This window comes from Bos taurus, chromosome 12, assembly GCF_002263795.3.
Source record: "Bos taurus isolate L1 Dominette 01449 registration number 42190680 breed Hereford chromosome 12, ARS-UCD2.0, whole genome shotgun sequence".
Classification (NCBI taxonomy): Eukaryota; Metazoa; Chordata; class Mammalia; order Artiodactyla; family Bovidae; genus Bos; species Bos taurus.
In genome coordinates this window covers 44,154,618-44,174,660 of record NC_037339.1, presented here as the reverse complement: position 1 = coordinate 44,174,660, position 20,043 = coordinate 44,154,618, and the positions used below count along the sequence as shown (strand labels likewise).

General features: G+C 35.4%; 1 protein-coding gene across 1 annotated transcript in view; it reads left to right on the top strand.

The window, feature by feature from the left end:
- Positions 1–20,043, top strand: part of KLHL1 (kelch like family member 1) — a 526,330-nt gene that overhangs the window by 350,661 nt on the left and 155,626 nt on the right. Inside the window, exon 6 of the mRNA NM_001193055.2 lies at positions 17,340–17,526. Within this exon, the coding sequence (NP_001179984.2) occupies positions 17,340–17,526 (187 nt within the window). The remainder of the gene's footprint in view (positions 1–17,339; positions 17,527–20,043) is intronic.

The window sequence follows — 20,043 nt, the reverse complement described above, 5'->3', positions numbered from 1 at the left end:
TGTTGATATTTCTCCTGATATTTGCAATATTTATGTCTGAATGTGAGAGTTGGACCATAAGGAAGGGTGAACACTGAAGAATTGATACTTCCAAATTGTGGTGCTGAAAAAGACTCTTGAGAGTCCTTTGGACAGCAAGGAGATCCAACCAGTCCATCCTAAAGGAAATCAGTCCTGAATATTCACTGGAAGGACTGGTGCTGAAGCTGAAACACCAATACTTTGGCCACCTGATGCAAAGAACTGACTCATCTGAAAAGACCCTGATGCTGGGAAAGACTGAAGGTGGGAGGAGAAGGGAATGACAGAGGATGAGATGGTTGGATGACATCACAGACTCAATGGACATGAATTTGAGCAAACTCCATGAGATAGCACAGAATGGAAGAGCTTGGTGTGGTACAGTCCATGAGGTCCCAGAAAGTCAGAGACTGAACAACAGCAACAAAGAGGCAAGATAACTAGAGTTCTTTGGACAAGGTACCAGGGGCACAGAAGATGAGGTCAGCAGTGACCAGAAAGTGATAATATAGGTCTTGAAGTGAATCATACATACTTTAAATTTTAATTAATAAGAAAGATACTGTAGGATTTTAAGTGAAGAACACACATGCCTTATATTTTTTTCTTAATTTTTATTATGGAAACTTTCCAATGGATTCAAAAGTAGAGAGTAATTAGATCTTTAAAGGACTGCTCTAGTTAATGTCTGAAAAATAAATATATAGTAGAGAAATAGTCAATATTCCAGCATGAGTTAAAATTCATTGATGATGATTCTTATGATAAGGTATTAATAAAGGCACTACTTACAAAGATGTGGCCAGTTTTGAAGAAATGACCAAGGAATATTGAGGGCTCAGAGGCCTTGAATTATAGGGATGATGGAAGAAACCTTATTACAAAGTCCAGAGTGACTGGGGCTATGGCAGAGAGGCTCCCCTACTTTAACTTTCCTCATAAAGAGATAGCCACACCACACAGGAAGTAGAGAAGACATGTTCTCATCTTTGCTTCCACCTTTCTGCTTGTAAATCCCATTGGTTGGACCCAAACCAGAGCAAGTCCAAAAGGAGCAAGGAGATATATTTTCAGAAGGTTCAGTAATTTAAGGAACTGAAAAGGGCATAATAATGCAAAATGAATAATGGGAAAGCAAATGAGAAATAATCAACACTAAGGTGGAAACCTGGAAGCAGATTTACTAGTTAGGAGGTATTAAAATACTCCAGGTGATGATGGTGAGAGACTGTCCCAGGATGGTAGTAGTGAATATATTCAGGATCTATTTTTAAGCTCAAATTAAAAGTATTGTCCTGTGGATTTGAAAGGTAGAATGAGAGAATGCAATGGTATGTTCGGGTTATATGTTTATATAACTTCAGATATAAGGATGAAGGTGAGTGGATGGATGACTGGGTAGATGAGTGAAATAGAAATAAAGATGAGAGAAAAGAGATGGGGGAGAGGTGGAGGAGGTGTGTTTTATAAAGAATAACATCTCAGTACACAAGATGTTATACATGCTTTTCTTTCATTTCTCTGGTCTCTGAGTTTTCTTAGTGAAATATCTTTCATTCTTTTTCATGCCTGGCAATGAGGTATCTATCCTTATGGATTCAGTTAAGGAAGACCTACCATTGTAAATATTTCTTTACCACATAGCTACTGACTCATTGCATCTTCCTGTTTCCTAGAGTATTTTGTTTCTATATCTGTTAGTAACCTTTTACTAAAGAGTTTTAAAGAGTTTAGTTATATTGTTACTGCTGCATTTCTTTTTATTTGTAAATTACGATATCTTTCAGTTCAGAAAATAATTCTATTTATGATTATGTTCCTAAGACAGAGTCTCTAAAACAGTATGAGCATGATGAGTGTTTATTGCATCAGTTAATTAAATGGCCACTCCTGGATGTCAGAAGCAATCATTTTAACTCACATTTCTACAAAGAGAGAAGTCATTTAATTTTTATAACTGATGTCATCTTGTTTTTAAGCTTCTATTCCTCCTGATGGCAGAATAATTTATACTTAGTATTTAGAAAGGCTAAAAAATGATATGGTTCATAACTACAACTTTCAGGTGACTATTCAGTAAATTGGAAGTTTAAAGTTCTTGTTGGGGGCAGTCTCTTCCCTCTCACGGGGTCTCACATCAATCTTCTTCCTTCCATTGATGGTGCCTGTTGAAGGAGGATGATTACATTTCTTTACAATGATAGAGATGCTTCTTTTCACCCACTGTGGTCTGGGTCCTGATGGATTTTAAACTTTCAAATATATGATAGAGTGTTATTAACTATAGTCACCATGTTTTACATTACATTCTTTTACTAATTGTAAGTTTTAATTATATCCTTACTGCTGCTGCTACTAAGTTGCTTCAGTCGTGTCTGACTCTGTGTGACCCCATAGATGGTAGCGCACCAGGCTCCCCCATCCCTGGGATTCTCCAGGAAATAACACTGGAGTGGGTTGCTATTTCCTTCTCCAATGCATGAAAGTGAAAAGTGAAAGTGAAGACTCTCAGTTGTGTTCGACTCTTAGCAACCCCATAGACTGCAGCCTACCAGGCTCCTGGGTCCATGGGATTTTCCAGGCAAGAGTACTGGAGTGGGTTGCCATTTCCTTCTCCTCTTACTGCTACAAGGACTTATTTATTTCATAACTTGAAGCTTGTACCTTTTGATCACCTTCATCCATGTCTCCACCTTCCCCTGTGTCTTGGAAACCACCATAAGTAACTTGGACCTATGCATTCATTTCTTGTTTGTTTGTGTGTTATTTAGACTTACATATAATTGGGATCATATAGTACATCTCTTTTTTCTCCATCTGACTTATTTCTCTAAACTCAAGGTCCATCCACTTGTCATAAATAGCAGAGTTTTCTTCTTTTTTAAAGCTGTATGTATGTAAGCATATACATTTGTTGTTGCTCAGTCACTCAGTCATATATGATTCTTCACAGCCCCATGGACTGCAGCACACAAGGCCTCCCTGTCCCTCACCGTCTCCTGGAGTTTGTCCAAGTTCGTGTCTATTGCATTGGTGATGCCATACAGCCATCTCATCCTCTGATGCCCTCTTCACCTTCTGCCTTCAATCCTTCCCAGCATCAGGGTCTTTTCTAATGAGTCAACTATTCCCATCAGGTGACCAAAATATTGAAGTTTCAGACTCAGCATCAGTCCTTCCAATGAGTATTCAGGGTTGATTTCCTTTAAGATTGACTAGTTTGATCTCTTTGTCCAAGGGACTCTCAAGAGTCTTCTCTGGCACCACAGTTCAAAGGTATCAATTCTTTGGTGTTCAGCCTTCTTTATGGTCCAACTCTCACATCCATATGTGACCACTGGAAAGACCATAGCCTTCACTATACGGACCTTTAGTCAGCAAAGTGATCTATTTGCTTTTCAACACACTGTCTAGGGTTCCTGCCCGAAGCAACTATCTTCTGATTTCATGGTGGCAGTTACCATCTGCAGTGATTTTAGAGTCCAATAAGAGAAAATCTGTTACTACTTCCACTTTTTTCCCTTCTATTTGATACAAAATGATGGAGCCAGATGTCATGATTTAAGTTTTTTTTTTTTTTAATATTAGTTTTAAACCAGCTTTTTCGCTCTCCTCCTTCACCTTCATCAAGAGATTCTTTAGTTCCTCTTCACTCTCTGCTGTAAGATTGGTATTATCCACATATCTGAGGTTGTTATTTCTCCCACCAATTTTGATTCCAGATTTTAACTCATCCTGCCTGGTATTTCTCATGATGTGCTCAGTGTATAAGTTAAATTAACAGGGTGACAACAAATAGCCTTGTACTCCTTTCTCAATCATGCACCAATCAGTTCTCCCATACAGAGATGTAACTGTTGCTTCTTTACCCACATACAAGTTTCTCAGGAGACAGGTTATGTGGTCTGGTATTCCCATCTCTTTAAGAGTTTCCACAGTTTGTTATGATCCACACAGACAAAGGCTTTAGTGTATCAATGAAACAGTGGTAGATGCTTTTACAGAATTCCCTTGCTTTCTCTATGATCCAGTGAATGTTGGCAATTTGATTTCTGGTTCCTTTGCCTTTTCTAAACCCAGCTTGGGCATCTGGGATTTCTTGGTTCATGTCATGTTGCAGCCTAGCATGCAAGATTTTGAGCATGAGCTTACTAGCATGGGAGATGAGTGCAATTGTCCACTGGTTTGAGCATTCTTTAGTACTCCCCTTCTTGGTCACTGGGATTAGGATTGACCTTTTCCAGTCCTGTGTCCACTGCTGGGTTTTCCGGATTTGCTGACATATTGAGTGCAGCACTTTGGTAGTAGCATCTCTTAGGATTTTGAATAGCTCTACTGGAATTCCATCACATCCACTAGCTCTACTGACAGCAGTGCTTCCTGCTGTCACACTTGACTTCACACTCCAGAATGTCTGGGTCTGGATGGCTGACCACACCATTGTGCTTATCAGGTTCATTTGGATCTTTTTGTATAGTTCTTCTATGTATTCTTTCCATCTCTTCTTGATCTCTTCTGCTTCTACTAGGTCTACCATTTCTGTCCTTTGTTGTGCTCATCTTTGGGAGAAATGTTCCCTTGATTTTTTCAATTTTCCTGAAGAGATCTTTAGTCTTTCCCTTTATGTTATTTTCCTCTGTTTCTTTGCACTGTTCATTGAAGAAGGTCTTCTTGTCTCTTCTTGCTGTTGTTCGGCAATGTTTGGTGTGGCTATGGGTTCATAGTCTCTGAAGCAAAGAATTCACTCCAGGACCAAAGGAACACAGTTGCTAATGTCTTTGCAGCAGAGTAACAGTTTTATTTAGAGTTAAGAAGTAACCAGAAGAGGGTAGGGAGAGTCCTATCTTCAGCCTTTAAGACATCTTATTATATACTTTTTGACCTGTTACTAAAAATAACTATTGTATAGGATTGCACAGTTAACATTAGGTCAGTTTGTTTCCCTTAGATCTTGTGAGGAAGTTTGGTCTTCCTAACAATATCAAGGAGCCTGTTCCTATGGCACCTTTATTATCAATTAACCAGTTTCCCAGTCTTGCTTCTGTTGTGGGTAATTGGCCATAAATTCCAAACAGCCATCAGTTCCAAAACATGCGTGACTATGTGACTAGGCCCATGGAAACTCCCTATCAACCTGCCTAAGGCATGTTATCAATATTTTCTGGAACTCTGCATTTAGTTGAGTTTGAGTATGCTCTGGGAGTTCATGATGGACAGGGTAGCCTGGCGTACTGCAGTCCATGGAGTCACAAAGAGTCGGACATGACTGAGTGACTGAACTGAACTGAACTGAACTGAAACTTTCCCTTTCTCCCTTGCTTTTTGCTTCTCTTCTTTCTTCATCTATTTGTAAAGCCTCTTCAGATAACCACTTTGCCTTCTTCCTTTTCTTTTCCTTTGAGATGGACTTGTTCACTGCCTGCTGTACAAAGTTACGGACTTATGTCCATAGTTCTTCAGGTCCATTGTTTACTAGGTCTAATTCCTTGAATCTACTCCTCACATCTATTGCATATTCATAGGGGATTTAAGTCATAACTGGCTGGCATAATGGTTTTCCCCACTTTTGTTAATTTGGGCCTGTATTATTTGCTGTGAAAAGCTGATGATCTGAGTCACAGTCAGCACCAGGTCTTGCTTTTGTTGACTGTATACAGCTTCTCCATCTTTGGCTACAAATACTGTAATCAATTTGATTTCTGTATTGACCATTTGGTGATGTTCATGTGTAACGTTGCCTCTTGTGTTGTTGAAAAGGGTGTTTTCTATGACTGGTGCAGTCTCTTGGCAGAATTCAGAGGATGAGCAAAAGGTGATATATATATGTGGGTTTTCCTAGGTGGCTAAGGGGTAAAGAATCTGCCTGCCAATGCAAGAGACACAGACACAGGTTCAATCCCTGAGTCAGAAAGATCCCCTGGAGGAGGATATGGCTACTGGCTCCAATATTCTTGCTTGAGAAATCCCATAGACAGAGGAGGCGGGCTACAGTCCACGTAATTGCAAAAGAGTCAGACATGATTTAGTGACTAAAGGACAACAGCAATATATCTCACCTTTTTCTCATCCATTCATCTATCAATGATGCTTATGTTTCTCCTATTTCTTGGCTATTGTAGATAATGCTGCAATGAAAATGTGGGTGCTGATATTTTTTCAAGTTAGTGTTTTCACTTCATTTGGAAAAATGCCCAGAAGTAGAATTGCTAAACCTGGTGAATATCACTTTAAACAATTCTCTTCCAGCATGTATCTACACATTAAAATGATTAATGTAACTTTTTGTAATGACATGCCACTGTCATTCAAGTCCCAGAGGATTATCTGTAAAAAGCAGAAGAGTAGATAGTCTAATGATTACTGTTTTGAAAAAGTCAGTGAAGTCGCTCAGTCGTGTTCAACTCTTCGTGACCCCATGGATTGCAGCCTACCAGGCTTCTCCGACCGTGGGATTTTCCAGGCAAGAGTACTGGAGTGGGGTGGCATTTCCTTCTCCAATGCATGAAAGTGAAAAGTGAAAGTGAAGTCGTTCAGTCGTGTCCAACCCTCAGCGACCCCATGGACTGCAGCCTTCCAGGCTCCTCTGTCCATGGGATTTTCCAACCAACTGAAAATTAGACTGTTAGATAAAAAATTTCAGCTTAATACACTTGCTTAACTGTAAATACTGGAAAATAATTGCCATATGCTCCATTATATTATATGCTGCTGCTAAGTCGCTTCAGTAGTGTCCGACTCTGTGCGACCCCATAGATGGCCTCCTACCAGGCTCCTCTGTCCCTGGGATTCTCCAGGCAAGAACACTGGAGTGGGTTGCCATTTCCTTCTCCAATGCATGAAAGTGAAAAGTGAAAGTGAAGTTGCTCAGTCGTGTCCAACTCTTAGCAACCTCATGGATTGCAGCCTACCAGGCTCCTCTGCCCATGAGATTTTCCAGGAAAGAGTACTGGAGTGGGGTGCCATTGCCTTCTCTGATTATATTATGTAATATATTATAAATTATAGTATAGGTTCAGTTCGGTTCAGTTCAGTCACTCAGTCATGTCCAATTCTTTGCGACCCCATGAATCTCAGCACACCAAGCCTCCCTGTCCATCACCAACTCGTGGGGTTCACCCAGACTCACATCCATCGAGTCAGTGATGCCATCTAGCCATCCCATCCTCTGTCGTCCCCTTCTCCTCCTGCCCCCAATCCCTCCCAGCATCAGAGTCTTTTCCAATGAGTCAACTCGTCGCATGAGATGGCCAAAGTATTGGAGTTTCAGCTTTAGCATCATTCCTTCCAAAGAAATCTCAGGACTGATCTTCCGAATGGACTGGTTGGATCTCCTTGCAGTCCAAGGGACTCTCAGGATTCTTCTCCAACACCACAGTTCAAAAGCATCAATTCTTCAGCACTCATCTTTCTTCACAGTCCAACTCTCACGTCCATATATGACCACTGGAAAAACCATAGCCTTGATTAGATGGACCTTTGTTGGCAAAGTAATGTCTCTGTTTTTCAATATGCTATCTAGGTTGGTCATAACTTTTCTTCCAAGGAGTAAGCGTCTCTTAATTTCATGGCTGCAGTGACCATCTGCAGTGATTTTGGAGCCCCCAAAAATAAAGTCTGACACTGTTTCCCCATCTATTTCCCATGAAGTGATGGGACCAGATGCCATGATCTTCGTTTTCTGAATGTTGAGCTTTAAGCCAACTTTTTCACTCTCCTCTTTCGCCTTCATCATTATAATACAAATTCTATTATAAATTGTTAGGGAGTGATATATTACTTTATATACCAAATGTCTGGCATAGTATTTGACACAGTTCAGTTATTTTAATACCTTTAGTAGTAAGATTAATAAGCATCTATCTTCCCTATCCCTGAAGTTTGTTCAGTCAGAATGTTTGAACCACTCATTTCATACCTAAACTTTAGAAACTCTACAGACAGAGTGTATACACAGTGGAATTAGCTGTACTTGGGAGAATTATTTAAATCCCTTATTGACTTGCAAGATGCATCCACCTTGATGTTTTCACAGGGACTTATTTCACTGATGATGATCAAAAGAGGTATGTTAGGCTTTGATCAGAGCAAATCTAAAGAAAGCTGGGAATCTGCAAATATGCTGTGATTAAAATTCTTTCTCCATCTTCTCTTAGTGAAATGAGGAAAGTAAAATACTGACTGCTATCTTATAATTAGTGTGAGAGAAAGTAAGAAAGGTTCTTATTTAAAGAAAATTGAGTTAGGGCTAGCACAAAACAAAAATGTAATACTAGGCTCCTGTTATTATTGAAATTGGGGGATCCAGTTTTCCAGACAATAAATGAATGCAGTCTCTTCAGTTGCTTATGGTAATGTGTAGGCCAACCTGCTGCAATAGCCCTGTCAAGGAAGGCTATTTGAGAATAACCCTTACACTTAGTGGACTGCACTTTTTGGCTATGGTTAGTCTGTGTTACCTCTTCAGTCAGAGAAATTTCTTATTAGAAAGTTTACAGACTTCCAGGATAACACTGAAGATCACAATTATTTTTTTCAGGAGCATTCTACTTAACATAGAACTGTTTGGAATCAGATGATTTTAGTAACTTGTCAAGGTAGAAGGTTGGTCAAGGTATGATAAGCTTGAACTAGGTACTTGAATTACATTAGGAAATACTTTCAGTTGTATGAAATTAAAACAAGATAGCAAGACAATACATTTTGAGTATATATATTTTAGGACAGTATGTGAGAGTAGCATGAATTCTGTATATAATTGCTTGTACCATATACAACAATTGAAATTATGAATCATTCTCAGAAATTCAGAAAAGAACTAATAAGACTGTCAACCAGTAAAATGACTTTTGGGAAGGAAAGAGAATAGTTAAATAGAAGGGTTTTAGGCAATATTACAATAATGTACATTATCTGATGATGCTGTGGATGTGGAGTTGACTGAGAAAATAAGAAACTTTGCTAAATAGAATTACCAGTGGATCTACTATCACAGACAGGAAGAAAAATTTTAGGAGTATTTATTAATTGATACCATAGTTTCCAAATTAGTTGGAATCAGATTAAATAGAAGTGGCTTAAAACTTAAGTATAGATACAAAAATACATACCTTGTACCACCAATGAAAAGTAGAAGACATAAGCCAAATACAGGTGTGAAAATGATAATAAGAAAGAGCAAGTTCAGATATAAATGTATGATTTGAATTATCAATGGAACATTCAAGTTATGCTTCTTAATTGAGTCAAAATGACCTTACCATAACGTCCAAGATCCCAAATTATTTGTGTAATAGAATTCTACTATTAACCATGATTGGAAAGAGGGCTTCCCTGGCAGCTAAGTTGGAAAAGAATCTGCCTGCAATGCAGTTCAGTTCCTGGGTGGACAAGATCTGGTTGAGAAGGGATAGGCTACCCACTGTAGCATTCTTGGGCATCCCTCATGGTTCAGCTGGTAAAGAATCCACCTGCAATGAGGGAGACCTGGGTTGGGAAGATTCCCTGGAGAAGGGAACAGCTACCCACTCCAGTATTCTGGCCTGGAGAATTCCATGGGGTCAAAAGAGTCAGACACGACTGAGTGACTTTCATTTTTATGACTGGAAATAAGCATGGATCTGGAATAAGTTATTTAGAAATATATGTTAGGTTGGTTGATAAGCAAAGATATTTCTGAAAGACAGTAAGTATTTATGAAGAGGATTAACATGCAAGTAATTTGAGATGTGATAGTGAATATATTTTTGCCTTTGTGCTGTATATTTTCAAGTTTCAGTACTGAAGATATTTTTTTAATTAATTAATAGATACTCTTAATTATAGTAAATTATCAATCACTTAAATAGTTATTGAAGAGTTCGTAGGAGCTTTTAACCTGTTAATCATACCTGAGAAGAGATGCCACACATTTTTCTTGATTTTCTATAAGTTTATGAATCAGTATGACTATGAAGCCTTTAATCAACTACACAGATGGAAATTGATTAAAGTCTAATATGACCAATTAAAAACAAATTGTGTCAACTGTGGCCTGAGTAATTAGGTAAATCCTTGTGGAAGTAATAGGACTTAAGCTAGATTCTGAAGACTGAGTAATATTTTAATGAAAGCATCAGAGGTAAAGGCATTATATCACTGCTTTCTAAAGCCATAATATATTCAGATGAGAGGAAGAGATCAGAAGAACTAAATTATGAAATACAGAATAATGTGCACTAAGTTATTAGAGAAAGTGGCTGAATAGCTAGAATGTAGTTATATTGTAAAATTTATGGCTTGCTAGTCTGAGGCTATTGAATAATGTCTTCCAAACAATAAGAAATTAAAGCAGGTTTTGAAAATAACCTAGATATGAGTAAATTAATGACGATGTTCTAAGGGGTGGGGAGAAGGGTAGGCTTGAGTAGAATAGATTAGTGATAAGAGAAGCTGCAGGTATCCAGGATCTGGATTATAGCACCTGGCACAAAACATGCGCTACATAAATAGGTGCGAACTACTTACTAAATGAATGTATGAATGACTCCAAGGTCTGAAGCCTACATAGGATGCAATAAAAATTTTCAGGATGAAAGCATAGTGCATGCAGGACACAGGATTGCTTCTTTGAGCCTTAGAAACGCTGACCTTGCAAACCACCTTAGAAATGCAAATCCATGTTAAATAAATGCAAGTTAATAATAAATTATGAATGCATGAAATCTATTTTAACTTATCACTAATAGGAACTATCATTTGAGTTAATTTTTATGAGCTCTGCTTCTTTTGATTATGTCATTATTCTTGTCTATTTGTACTGTCAGCTTAGCCAATTACTTTTCATCTTAAAGCAATCAAATATTTCTGTGTTCAGAATAGAATTAATGAAATTGCTTCTCATTTTGTAAATGGTTTCTTCCAAATACTTGAGCAGGAATCATTCAAATGTATCATTTGGATATATCAGATGTAAGTTTTAGCATGTTGGTAATTTGTGTTTTCATTGTGACATGATAGCACTGAAAGAGAACATAAAAAGTTCTGTCTACTTTCCTCACTTAATTAAAAATAAAAATAACATCCTCACATTTTATTCAGAATCATTGGTGTGTCAGTAGAAAGAACTAGAAGATATTTCATTTTCTTAAAATTTCATGATTCTATTGTTAAAATTCTTTTCATCTAATGTTAATGGGATTTTAGGTGAAACATGTGGGTCTGGCTGCTTATATAGATGAGTTTTTTTTAGGCTGCAGGCAGATGTTCTGGCCACGGTTGATCTCATTTTCTTGCACAAGCTTAGGCTGTTTCAGTCACAAGCAGATACTGAAGTAATTAATGAAGGACTGCAAAAATCAGTGAAACAATGTTTGAGCCTGGTTGTCCATTTTCCTCTCTCTCTCTTTTTGAAAATCTATCAAATAGGTTGGAAATATATAGAAAACTTCTCTAGGCATGAAACAACTTATGGTTTCCCTTGGGAGGTGGGACAGCCCTATCTATGAGCTCTCCTATGAATCCTGTTTATTTATTGTGATGTCACAAAGTTCTGTGATAAATAAAGTCTCTCCTTTGACCAGCACTTTCCACTCACTGTTAAAGAGGCTCAAGGCTCAAGGTCACTCTCAGTGTGACTGCTATATCATTGTTTCCTTGTAGAATATCTTAGATAAATAAACCACATAAAATTTTTTTTAAAAAAGTATTTTATTTGCATCCCCTATTTATAAGACATTGAAGTAAAAATAATTTTCTTGTAGTTTAGGGAGTATGATAATATTTTATCACTTATTTATTTTGTCAAGCAGAAAACTTGAAAGACCATGTATGAAGCTGTCATTTGTTCTGTAGGGACTGTCACTTCTAATAGGAATTAACTTTGTTTCATAGTTTCAAATTTTGTGAGTTGATTATTTTAGCACAACACCTAATGGCAAAGTGAGTTTCAAGTACTGTGAAATAATATGAGATATATAAAATTTTGTCACTCATGAATGTAAGAAAATTCATAACTTTGACAGCCCAAGGATATAGTCTTAAAAGACTTAATACATTCTTTGGTCCACAATAAGTGCAAATTTATCTTTCTTTGTGTATTCAACATTGCATTCCATTTTCCAATGGATCTTTAGTCAGATATAAGGTACAGAAAGGTGTATTTGCAATGTTTTCTACAGATTCTGTTGGTTACTGTGCTTTTCAATACAATGTTACTCTTACTTAAAGAACACCTTTTAATATAGTTGTATTTACTTCCAGCCACTAACATTTTAGAAAAATGTTGCTATAATTTATATTTCTCTAATATTTTTATTTTATATTTTAAGAAGTCTAGATATAATGTATATTTCTGTAATGTAGATATTTTATGATTTACTGAAAAATTAAAGTTGTATGCTCTCTGTGTAATAAAAGTAGGTTGTACAGCACAAATAATTTGTGCATTTGATTTTGTTTGCTTATGATGAAATGTTGGGTCTTCCCTCATAGCTCAGAAGAACCTGCCTGCAATTCAGGAAACCCAGGTTTAATTTCTGGGTTGGGAAGATCCCCTGGAGAAGGCATCGACAACCCACTCCAGTATTTTTCGCTGTAGAATCCCATGGACAGAGGAGCCTGGCAGGCTACAGTCCATGGGTTTCAAGAGTCAGCTAGGACTTAACAACTAAGCCATCACCATGATGAAATGTTACAAAGTTACAATTTAAGGGAGCACTCATACTTGCAAGTTATTGCAGAGAATCATGACAAAGATTCTAGCCAAGAGGGTATTTTCTTTGAAACATTAAGTTATAAGCTATACAGAAATAAGACAATTTTTTAAAAATATTTTCTTCTTTAGAGGTTGGAAAAACAGTGCAAATCTAGATACTTGAATAATACATTTCATTTTAATGGAGTAATATTTTCAGAATCATAATTTCTAATTTATGGAAAGCATTTGAAATAAATTCATATAAATAATTTTGGAAAATGCAGTTTGAGTTAGTATCTATGTATAAGATGTAGATTAAAATATATTACATATTTTTATATTGCTAAATATGAGATTCAATTTCTTAAATCTTAATAAATTGTATTTTAATAACAAATGTAATGGTCATTTGAAAGAAATATTGTTTTAATAACCATTTCTTTTTTGTTTTTTCATAATTAAAGTCTGTGATAAAGTAAGTGAAACTTTGAGCAGAGAAAAATAAAGCAATAATGTTTTAATATAAGAATTGTAGTGAGCATCTTTATTCTAATTAAAAGTTTATAGCATTTCTGGTAACTGGAACTTTCTGAGTTACTATTGAGTACTCTAGCTTTAATGAATACATTATTCTAGTTTTTAATATTAATCAATTCTGAGTATCATGCATGAGGTTTGCCTGGATGTTTATTAATCCAGTTATCTTCTGCAGCTATAGGGTTACGTTACAACTTACTGGTTATTATGCTATGCTAAGTCACTTCAGTCGTGTCCAACTCTGTGCGACCCCATAGACGGCAGCCCAACAGGCTCCCCCATCCCTGGGATTCTCCAGGCAAGAACACTGGAGTGGGTTGCCATTTCCTTCTCCAATGCATGAAAGTGAAAAGTGAAAGTGAAGTCGCTCAGTCGTGTCTGACCCTCAGCGACCCCATGGACTGCAGCCCTCCAGGCTCCTCCATCCATGGGATTTTCCAGGCAAGGGTACTGGAGTGGGGTGCCTTACTGGTTATTATTTACTCACAAAGGAAAATGACAAAGATTATAGAGAGATAGATCATATTTGCAAAGTAGCTGCCTAGCTGATGAGGATCTTTGGATGGAACAACCTCTTAGTATTTCACACAATGTTAATTATTAATATACCCTATGCTATCCTTCATATTAAGTCAGGATGTTTTTATTTCTGGCATATCTTCTACATAATAACATATTCTAAAACATTATTTTGTACATAGTGGGATTTTCTTTTTTTTCTTGAGATTTATACACAATTAATTTATAAGGGCATAGCTATTGGTTACCTTAAGTGTAAGAACATACTAACAGTAAAGACATTGATAAAGTTCCAAGGATATTTTTTTGTAAACTAAATTATATTATGCTATCTTTGACTGGAAATAGTATTTGTATATAATATCCTAAGAATAAACTCTGATTTATAGATAATTACTGTACAAATTCTGGTATATAAACATGAGTGTGTTTCAAAGTAGTAGACAATTATTGAAACATTGATATATTTTTCTAAATGGGACAGAGCAAAAGAAATGTCAGAGTAGTTTAAGTTTCTCAAAAATTTTAAAAATACAAAAAAGTAACTTCTATTGCATAGGGAGGACCAAAATTTGTGTTAGTCTTTGATCATTTCAGAAAATCTAAAAATAGCTCAAGTTTAGGAAACAGATTAACTACCTATTACTCTCAATTTGGTCCTGAGTTTGGAATGGAATAATCCTAAAAACTGTTGTCATGGAATATGAAATAGAGACCCAAGTGATATAGTACCCATATGCAAGAAATATTTACAAGTTACAGTTTGAAACAGTTTGAAAACAGTACAGTGATTAAGAAGAATTTAACTTCTTTCAAAATAAAGAATGTTGTCAACTGGTTGAGTACACCAAAGTTAAGAAATTTTGCAGAATGATTTGTTAATAAAATGGAAAATATCATTTAAATACAGAATATCTTGGTCATTTTTTAGAAATAAAGTACAAATTTTAAGTTTATTTTGTATATCTTTCAGGTCATGTTTGTTTGTTGTTGTTGTTTTTCTTTCCCTTTTGGACTTGCTATGGGCTGATATTTATTTAAAGAAACAAGAAAAACAGGAATATTTTCTTCAAAAGGCCAGAGTTAAATAAACCATGTGCTTCCTGAGAAAGGCTTTCTCACTTTTATATCATTTAGAACATTTTAGTTCATCAGATTAGACAGTTTACACTTGGAGGTGGAACCGAGAAACAAAACAGGGAGATGTTGGTAGATGTAATTAGTGCCAGAGCAAACTTGCCAGCCTCATGATGGGATGAAGGGTGTCCAGGGAAGTGTCAGTCCTTCTTACTCAGGAGCCCTAGAACATGTGGCCTGGAAAGTTGGAGAGAGAATGAAGCAGAGGTGCATTAAACCAAAACCAACTTTACTCTCTTTCTAACAGCTGATCTTTTTGCCAGGCCCTCTGTGTAAAGCTTTTAAATCTGTTGGCTTCATCTCTATTTCGAACCATTTGTGATATGTGCAGATAGGTGAGGACTTTGGGCATTGAAGAGATCTGAAGAAGTCAGTCCATAAATAAAAATTTGAAACTTAAGCCTTACTCAAAACCAAGTGGGTAACCACACATGCAGTGAGATCTAGAGAGTCTGAGATCTAAGTTCTAGCTATAAGGAGTTCCTTTTCTTTTTTTTTTAATTGACATTTGGGGTTTGTGTGTGTGTGTGTGTGTGTGTGTGTGTTTTATATTGGAGTATAATCAACTAACAATGTTGTGTTTGTTTCAGGTACACAGCAAAGCGAATCAATTATAAATATATAGGTATAAATATATAGGTATTCTTTTTCAAGCTCTAGGACATACTTCGAAATAAATAGTATATAATATGTTTTTATGGATATATCTATCAACATTAAGAAATTCATTTCCCATTTGAAATTATTACTTGAAAGTATTTTAAACCTAGGCATTCAGAGTTGACTGTCCTCTGAAACTCCATTTTTACAGAATTCCTTTCGTTTTCTTTTATAATTTTTTTAATTTATAAAAATTTTGAAGTAAATCTTATATACTTTGCATGTGTATTTAGAAATAGATACATATTTAGTTATTCAAGCAGATGATAAGGCCAGTGCGTTTACCTTCAACTTTATCATCAATGTATATACCATCTTATTGAATTCTAAAAAGTATAACAATTCCCTTAAGCAAACAAATGAGTTTGTTCCTGGTTTTTCATGGATTGACTCCTTGCCAGGAAAGAAGAATCTTTTCTTCCTGTTGGGCTTTGCTTTTGTCCCAGAGAAAGGATTGCCCCTCTGTTTCCCCAAATCTATTTCATTAATGTTTCTATTTATTAATATTTTACAAGTAAAATAGTAGTCCCTTAAGAAACATGTAGGAAGGCAACAAAGTTTTAGTATATAAGACAAAAAGTACAAGCAAGACTCTAATTAAACATCTCCCAAAGCACCTAGTAACTCTAATACTTTTTTTTTTAACTTCATAGCACCTTTTTTTAAATTGGAGAATAATCAAGTAACTGATATGTTTTTGTGTTCTCTCTTATACTTCCAACAGTAATTTATATATTGCAGTAGTTAAATTTATTTGATTATGGTTCAAATCACTTTCTAAATTATATGTTGTCATCATTTATTAACTTATTCACTCAGTAAACATTTATGTACCAATGTGGTACACTGTCTTACCAATGAGAAGAAAAGGTCAGTGAGTCAATGTTAATGTTTCTACTTATAAATTTTCTAAATCCATGCTACATATTTAACTCTCTTGAAATAAAATAGGTTTCATGAACAAAAAAAGAGAATACGATACTGAAAGAGTCAAGGAAAAACAAAATGCAAAGAAGGGCAGAGAAAGAGGAAAGTAAAAGGTATTTTGGATATAGTCAAAAAAATGTACAGAAAAAGAATTTGTGGAGATGATAACATTTTATAGTTAAAAAAAAAAGGAATAATATAACATAAAATTCTGGTCTCCCTCAGGTGCTGGATTTTTGGTAATTTTTATTTATTTATTTTAGTTTCACTATTGGAAACTATTACTTTGCCTGAAGTAAAGTTTTTCAATGGTTTGCATAATTAAAAAGGTGTTATGAGTATAATTTTCTATTTTTATTGAATTGTTTTAATTTGAAAGGGATTAAAACTATGCTTGAACATATTAAATTATTATATCTTTTAAAACTTTAAAAGCTTTAAAGTAGCTTGGAATACATTAATGTATGTGACTATTTATGATAGGTTTGTTAGGGCTTAATTTGTTGAAGAATTTTCTTTTTAATCTACTTTACCAGAAATGTTTATGGCCAAAAAGGCAACTATATTTGATTTATGAACAGATTTTATAAAAAGGAAACAAAACTGAAAATTGATACTTAGAAGTTTCTTTGTACTCTGAATGGCAAAATAATAACAAATAATATGGAATCAAAAATAATATCTTTTCTGTTTTTCTTAGCCATGCATTTAACTCATATTTATTTCTCAATGTAATCAATTCTTATTATATTTTTCATCCCTGTCAGTAGAAGGGCAATATCAAATCTACTAAGCTTCTAATTTTCTAATTAGATATGCTTATACTATAAAAATCATTATTAACATATATGTGTATTATTCACAGATATTGGCAGACCTAGAAAACCATGCATTATTTAAGAATGATCTGGAATGTCAAAAGCTGATTCTAGAAGCAATGAAGTACCATCTGTTGCCAGAAAGAAGAACTTTAATGCAAAGTCCAAGAACTAAACCTAGAAAATCTACAGTCGGAACTCTGTATGCTGTGGGAGGAATGGATAACAATAAAGGTATTTAGTGCCAGATCTTTAATAATATTCACCTGGTATCATAACATAACATGAATTTACTATTGTAATTTGAGTAATAACAACAAACTTCACAGAAACTTAGCTTTACTCATTAAAATTTTAGATTTAGGAAAATATTTTGGTGTCTCATTTTTCCTTTTTTTCAATCTGTAGTTACTGCTTCTTTTTCTTTTTCATCTTTAAATCTTTTATCTCTTTGCATTATGTACAAGATTTCATATAAAATAAAAAAAAAATCGAAAGCACTTACTTACAAAACACAGACCAAATGATTTGTTGGATATCTTGAAAAATGTATTTCTATTCTAAGTAAGTATATTTGTATTCTAGTCTAAGTAAAGTAAAATGTATTTCTATTTCTAAATGCAATGCCCTATGCTTGCTGAGAGTAACATTTATGAAAAAGAGTCTCTGCTTTTGAAGAATTTAGAACCTCTTACAGAACAGAGGGCTTCCCAGGTAGCACGGTGGTAAAGAACCTGCCTGCAAACGCAGGAGACATAAGAGAATTGGTTTCCATTTCTGGGTTAGGAAGATCCCCTGAAGGAGGGCACGGTAACTCACTCCAATATTCTGCCTGAAGAATCCTGGGCCAGAGGAGCTTGGTGGACTACCATTCATAGTGTTGCAAAAAGTCAGACATGACTGGTGACACCACAGACACATGCACAGAAGCCGGAAAAAATAGACAATTATCAATGAGGGTACTGACTTGGCAGGCATCATTTTTAAGTTTAATTTTCTTTTTTTTTTCCACATGAAATATTTTTTCTATTTCTTAAAACAAAAGCAGGTACACTTTATAGTAAGTCTCAGATTTGATAAATGGGCAGTGATTTTGTACACATATATAAAAATTTAAGTTCAAATTTATGATATTTGCTTTAGAACACTGCATTCTACAGAAAGAATGCCCATAAAAGATCAGTTCCATTTGTACCTCTGCACATACCATTTAAAAATAAAAACAAAAAGAACAGTGATTGAATCAGGCAAGCCTGTGGCTAGGATTAAACAGTAAACGATTATCATCAATATAAAAATTAACATTAATATAAAAATCATTATCCTGTTAATTAGCCAAAAGACATGGCTAATTTAAATTTAAAAATTTAGTGACTTTAAATACAATTTCCATAGCATAAAGTAGTATGAGTACAGGGAGTGCACTGAGTTAAGCTGTTTCCCATCATCCCCATGCCATCCCCCCAATCCTGGTTCACAAACAAGTCCCTGGTGCCAAAAAGGTTGGGGATCACTGGTCCAAAGGATTAAAAGAGTGTGACAAAACAAAAGGTTTAAAAAAACATTCCTGATTAAGTCAGAGATAAAACAGGAAAAAAAAAAATTTGATGGAACCTTTAGGAATTCTTACCATACCCACAACCCTCTAGGAATTGGATGTTAAATATATCCCAAACTTAGATAAAAATTCGACATTTAATACCAAACCTCAGAGAACCTAGTTTTCCTGCTGTAGCAGAAAATTAGAGAAGCCAATGTTTCAAGAGATTTAAACATCTAGGACATTTTCAAGGTAATCGTTGTATTTGCATCATGCCTTTACTACTTAAAAAGTGTTTTCTACACCTTATTAACTTGTGTTATCTCTAAATGACCATTAGGATTTTATCTTAAAATTGTTATTTCTTTTCTTGAAAGATAATGAGGAAAAGGAAGTTAAAATGTAAAAAGAGGCAGGGAAATCAAAAGAAAAAATGTAGCAAAAATTAGAATTTATTTTGCATGACTAATTTGAAAAATAAAGCAATACAATGATAATGACACAATATGTTAGAATACAATGATATAGAATACTTAGCGTGTTTTTTGGAATTTTTTACATATTTATATTGTGCCTTATAAGGCTATATAAACATTTTGTTGAGTTCCTCTTCAGTTCCATAATTACTGGGATTCAGGTGATATTCCATAGCATTCATAAACTATGAGTATGACCCCTGTAGATTTTCTGTAGACATTGCAAAACTTCAGAGCATTTTTCTCTCCTTTCCCTTCCTTTCTTCTTATATTCACATGGAAGTACATGGATCCTACAATGATACATTTTCCTGAACATCTATTTTGTTCCAGGCTCTGTGTTAAGAACTTGTGTACCATGTTGAACATTATGAATTACTACTCCTATCTCATGGGCTTCTCATCTGGCATTACTGGTAAAGAACCCACCTGCCAATGCAGGAGACACAAGAGAGGCAGTTTCCATCCTTGGGTTGGGAAGGTCCCTTGGAGGAGGAAATGACAACCCAGTCCAGTATTCTTGCCTGGAGAATAGCATGGATAGAGGAACCTGGTGGGTTTATAGTCCATGGGGTCTCACAGAGTCAGACACAACAAGCACTGAGCACACACACATGCACCCCTACCTCACAGAGCTGCCAAGTTAACCTGGGAAAGTGAACAGTAAACAAAATATTTGTGAATAAAATGAGCTTGAGAAGAATGAGTTTGTGAGTACAATATCTATAATGCTTG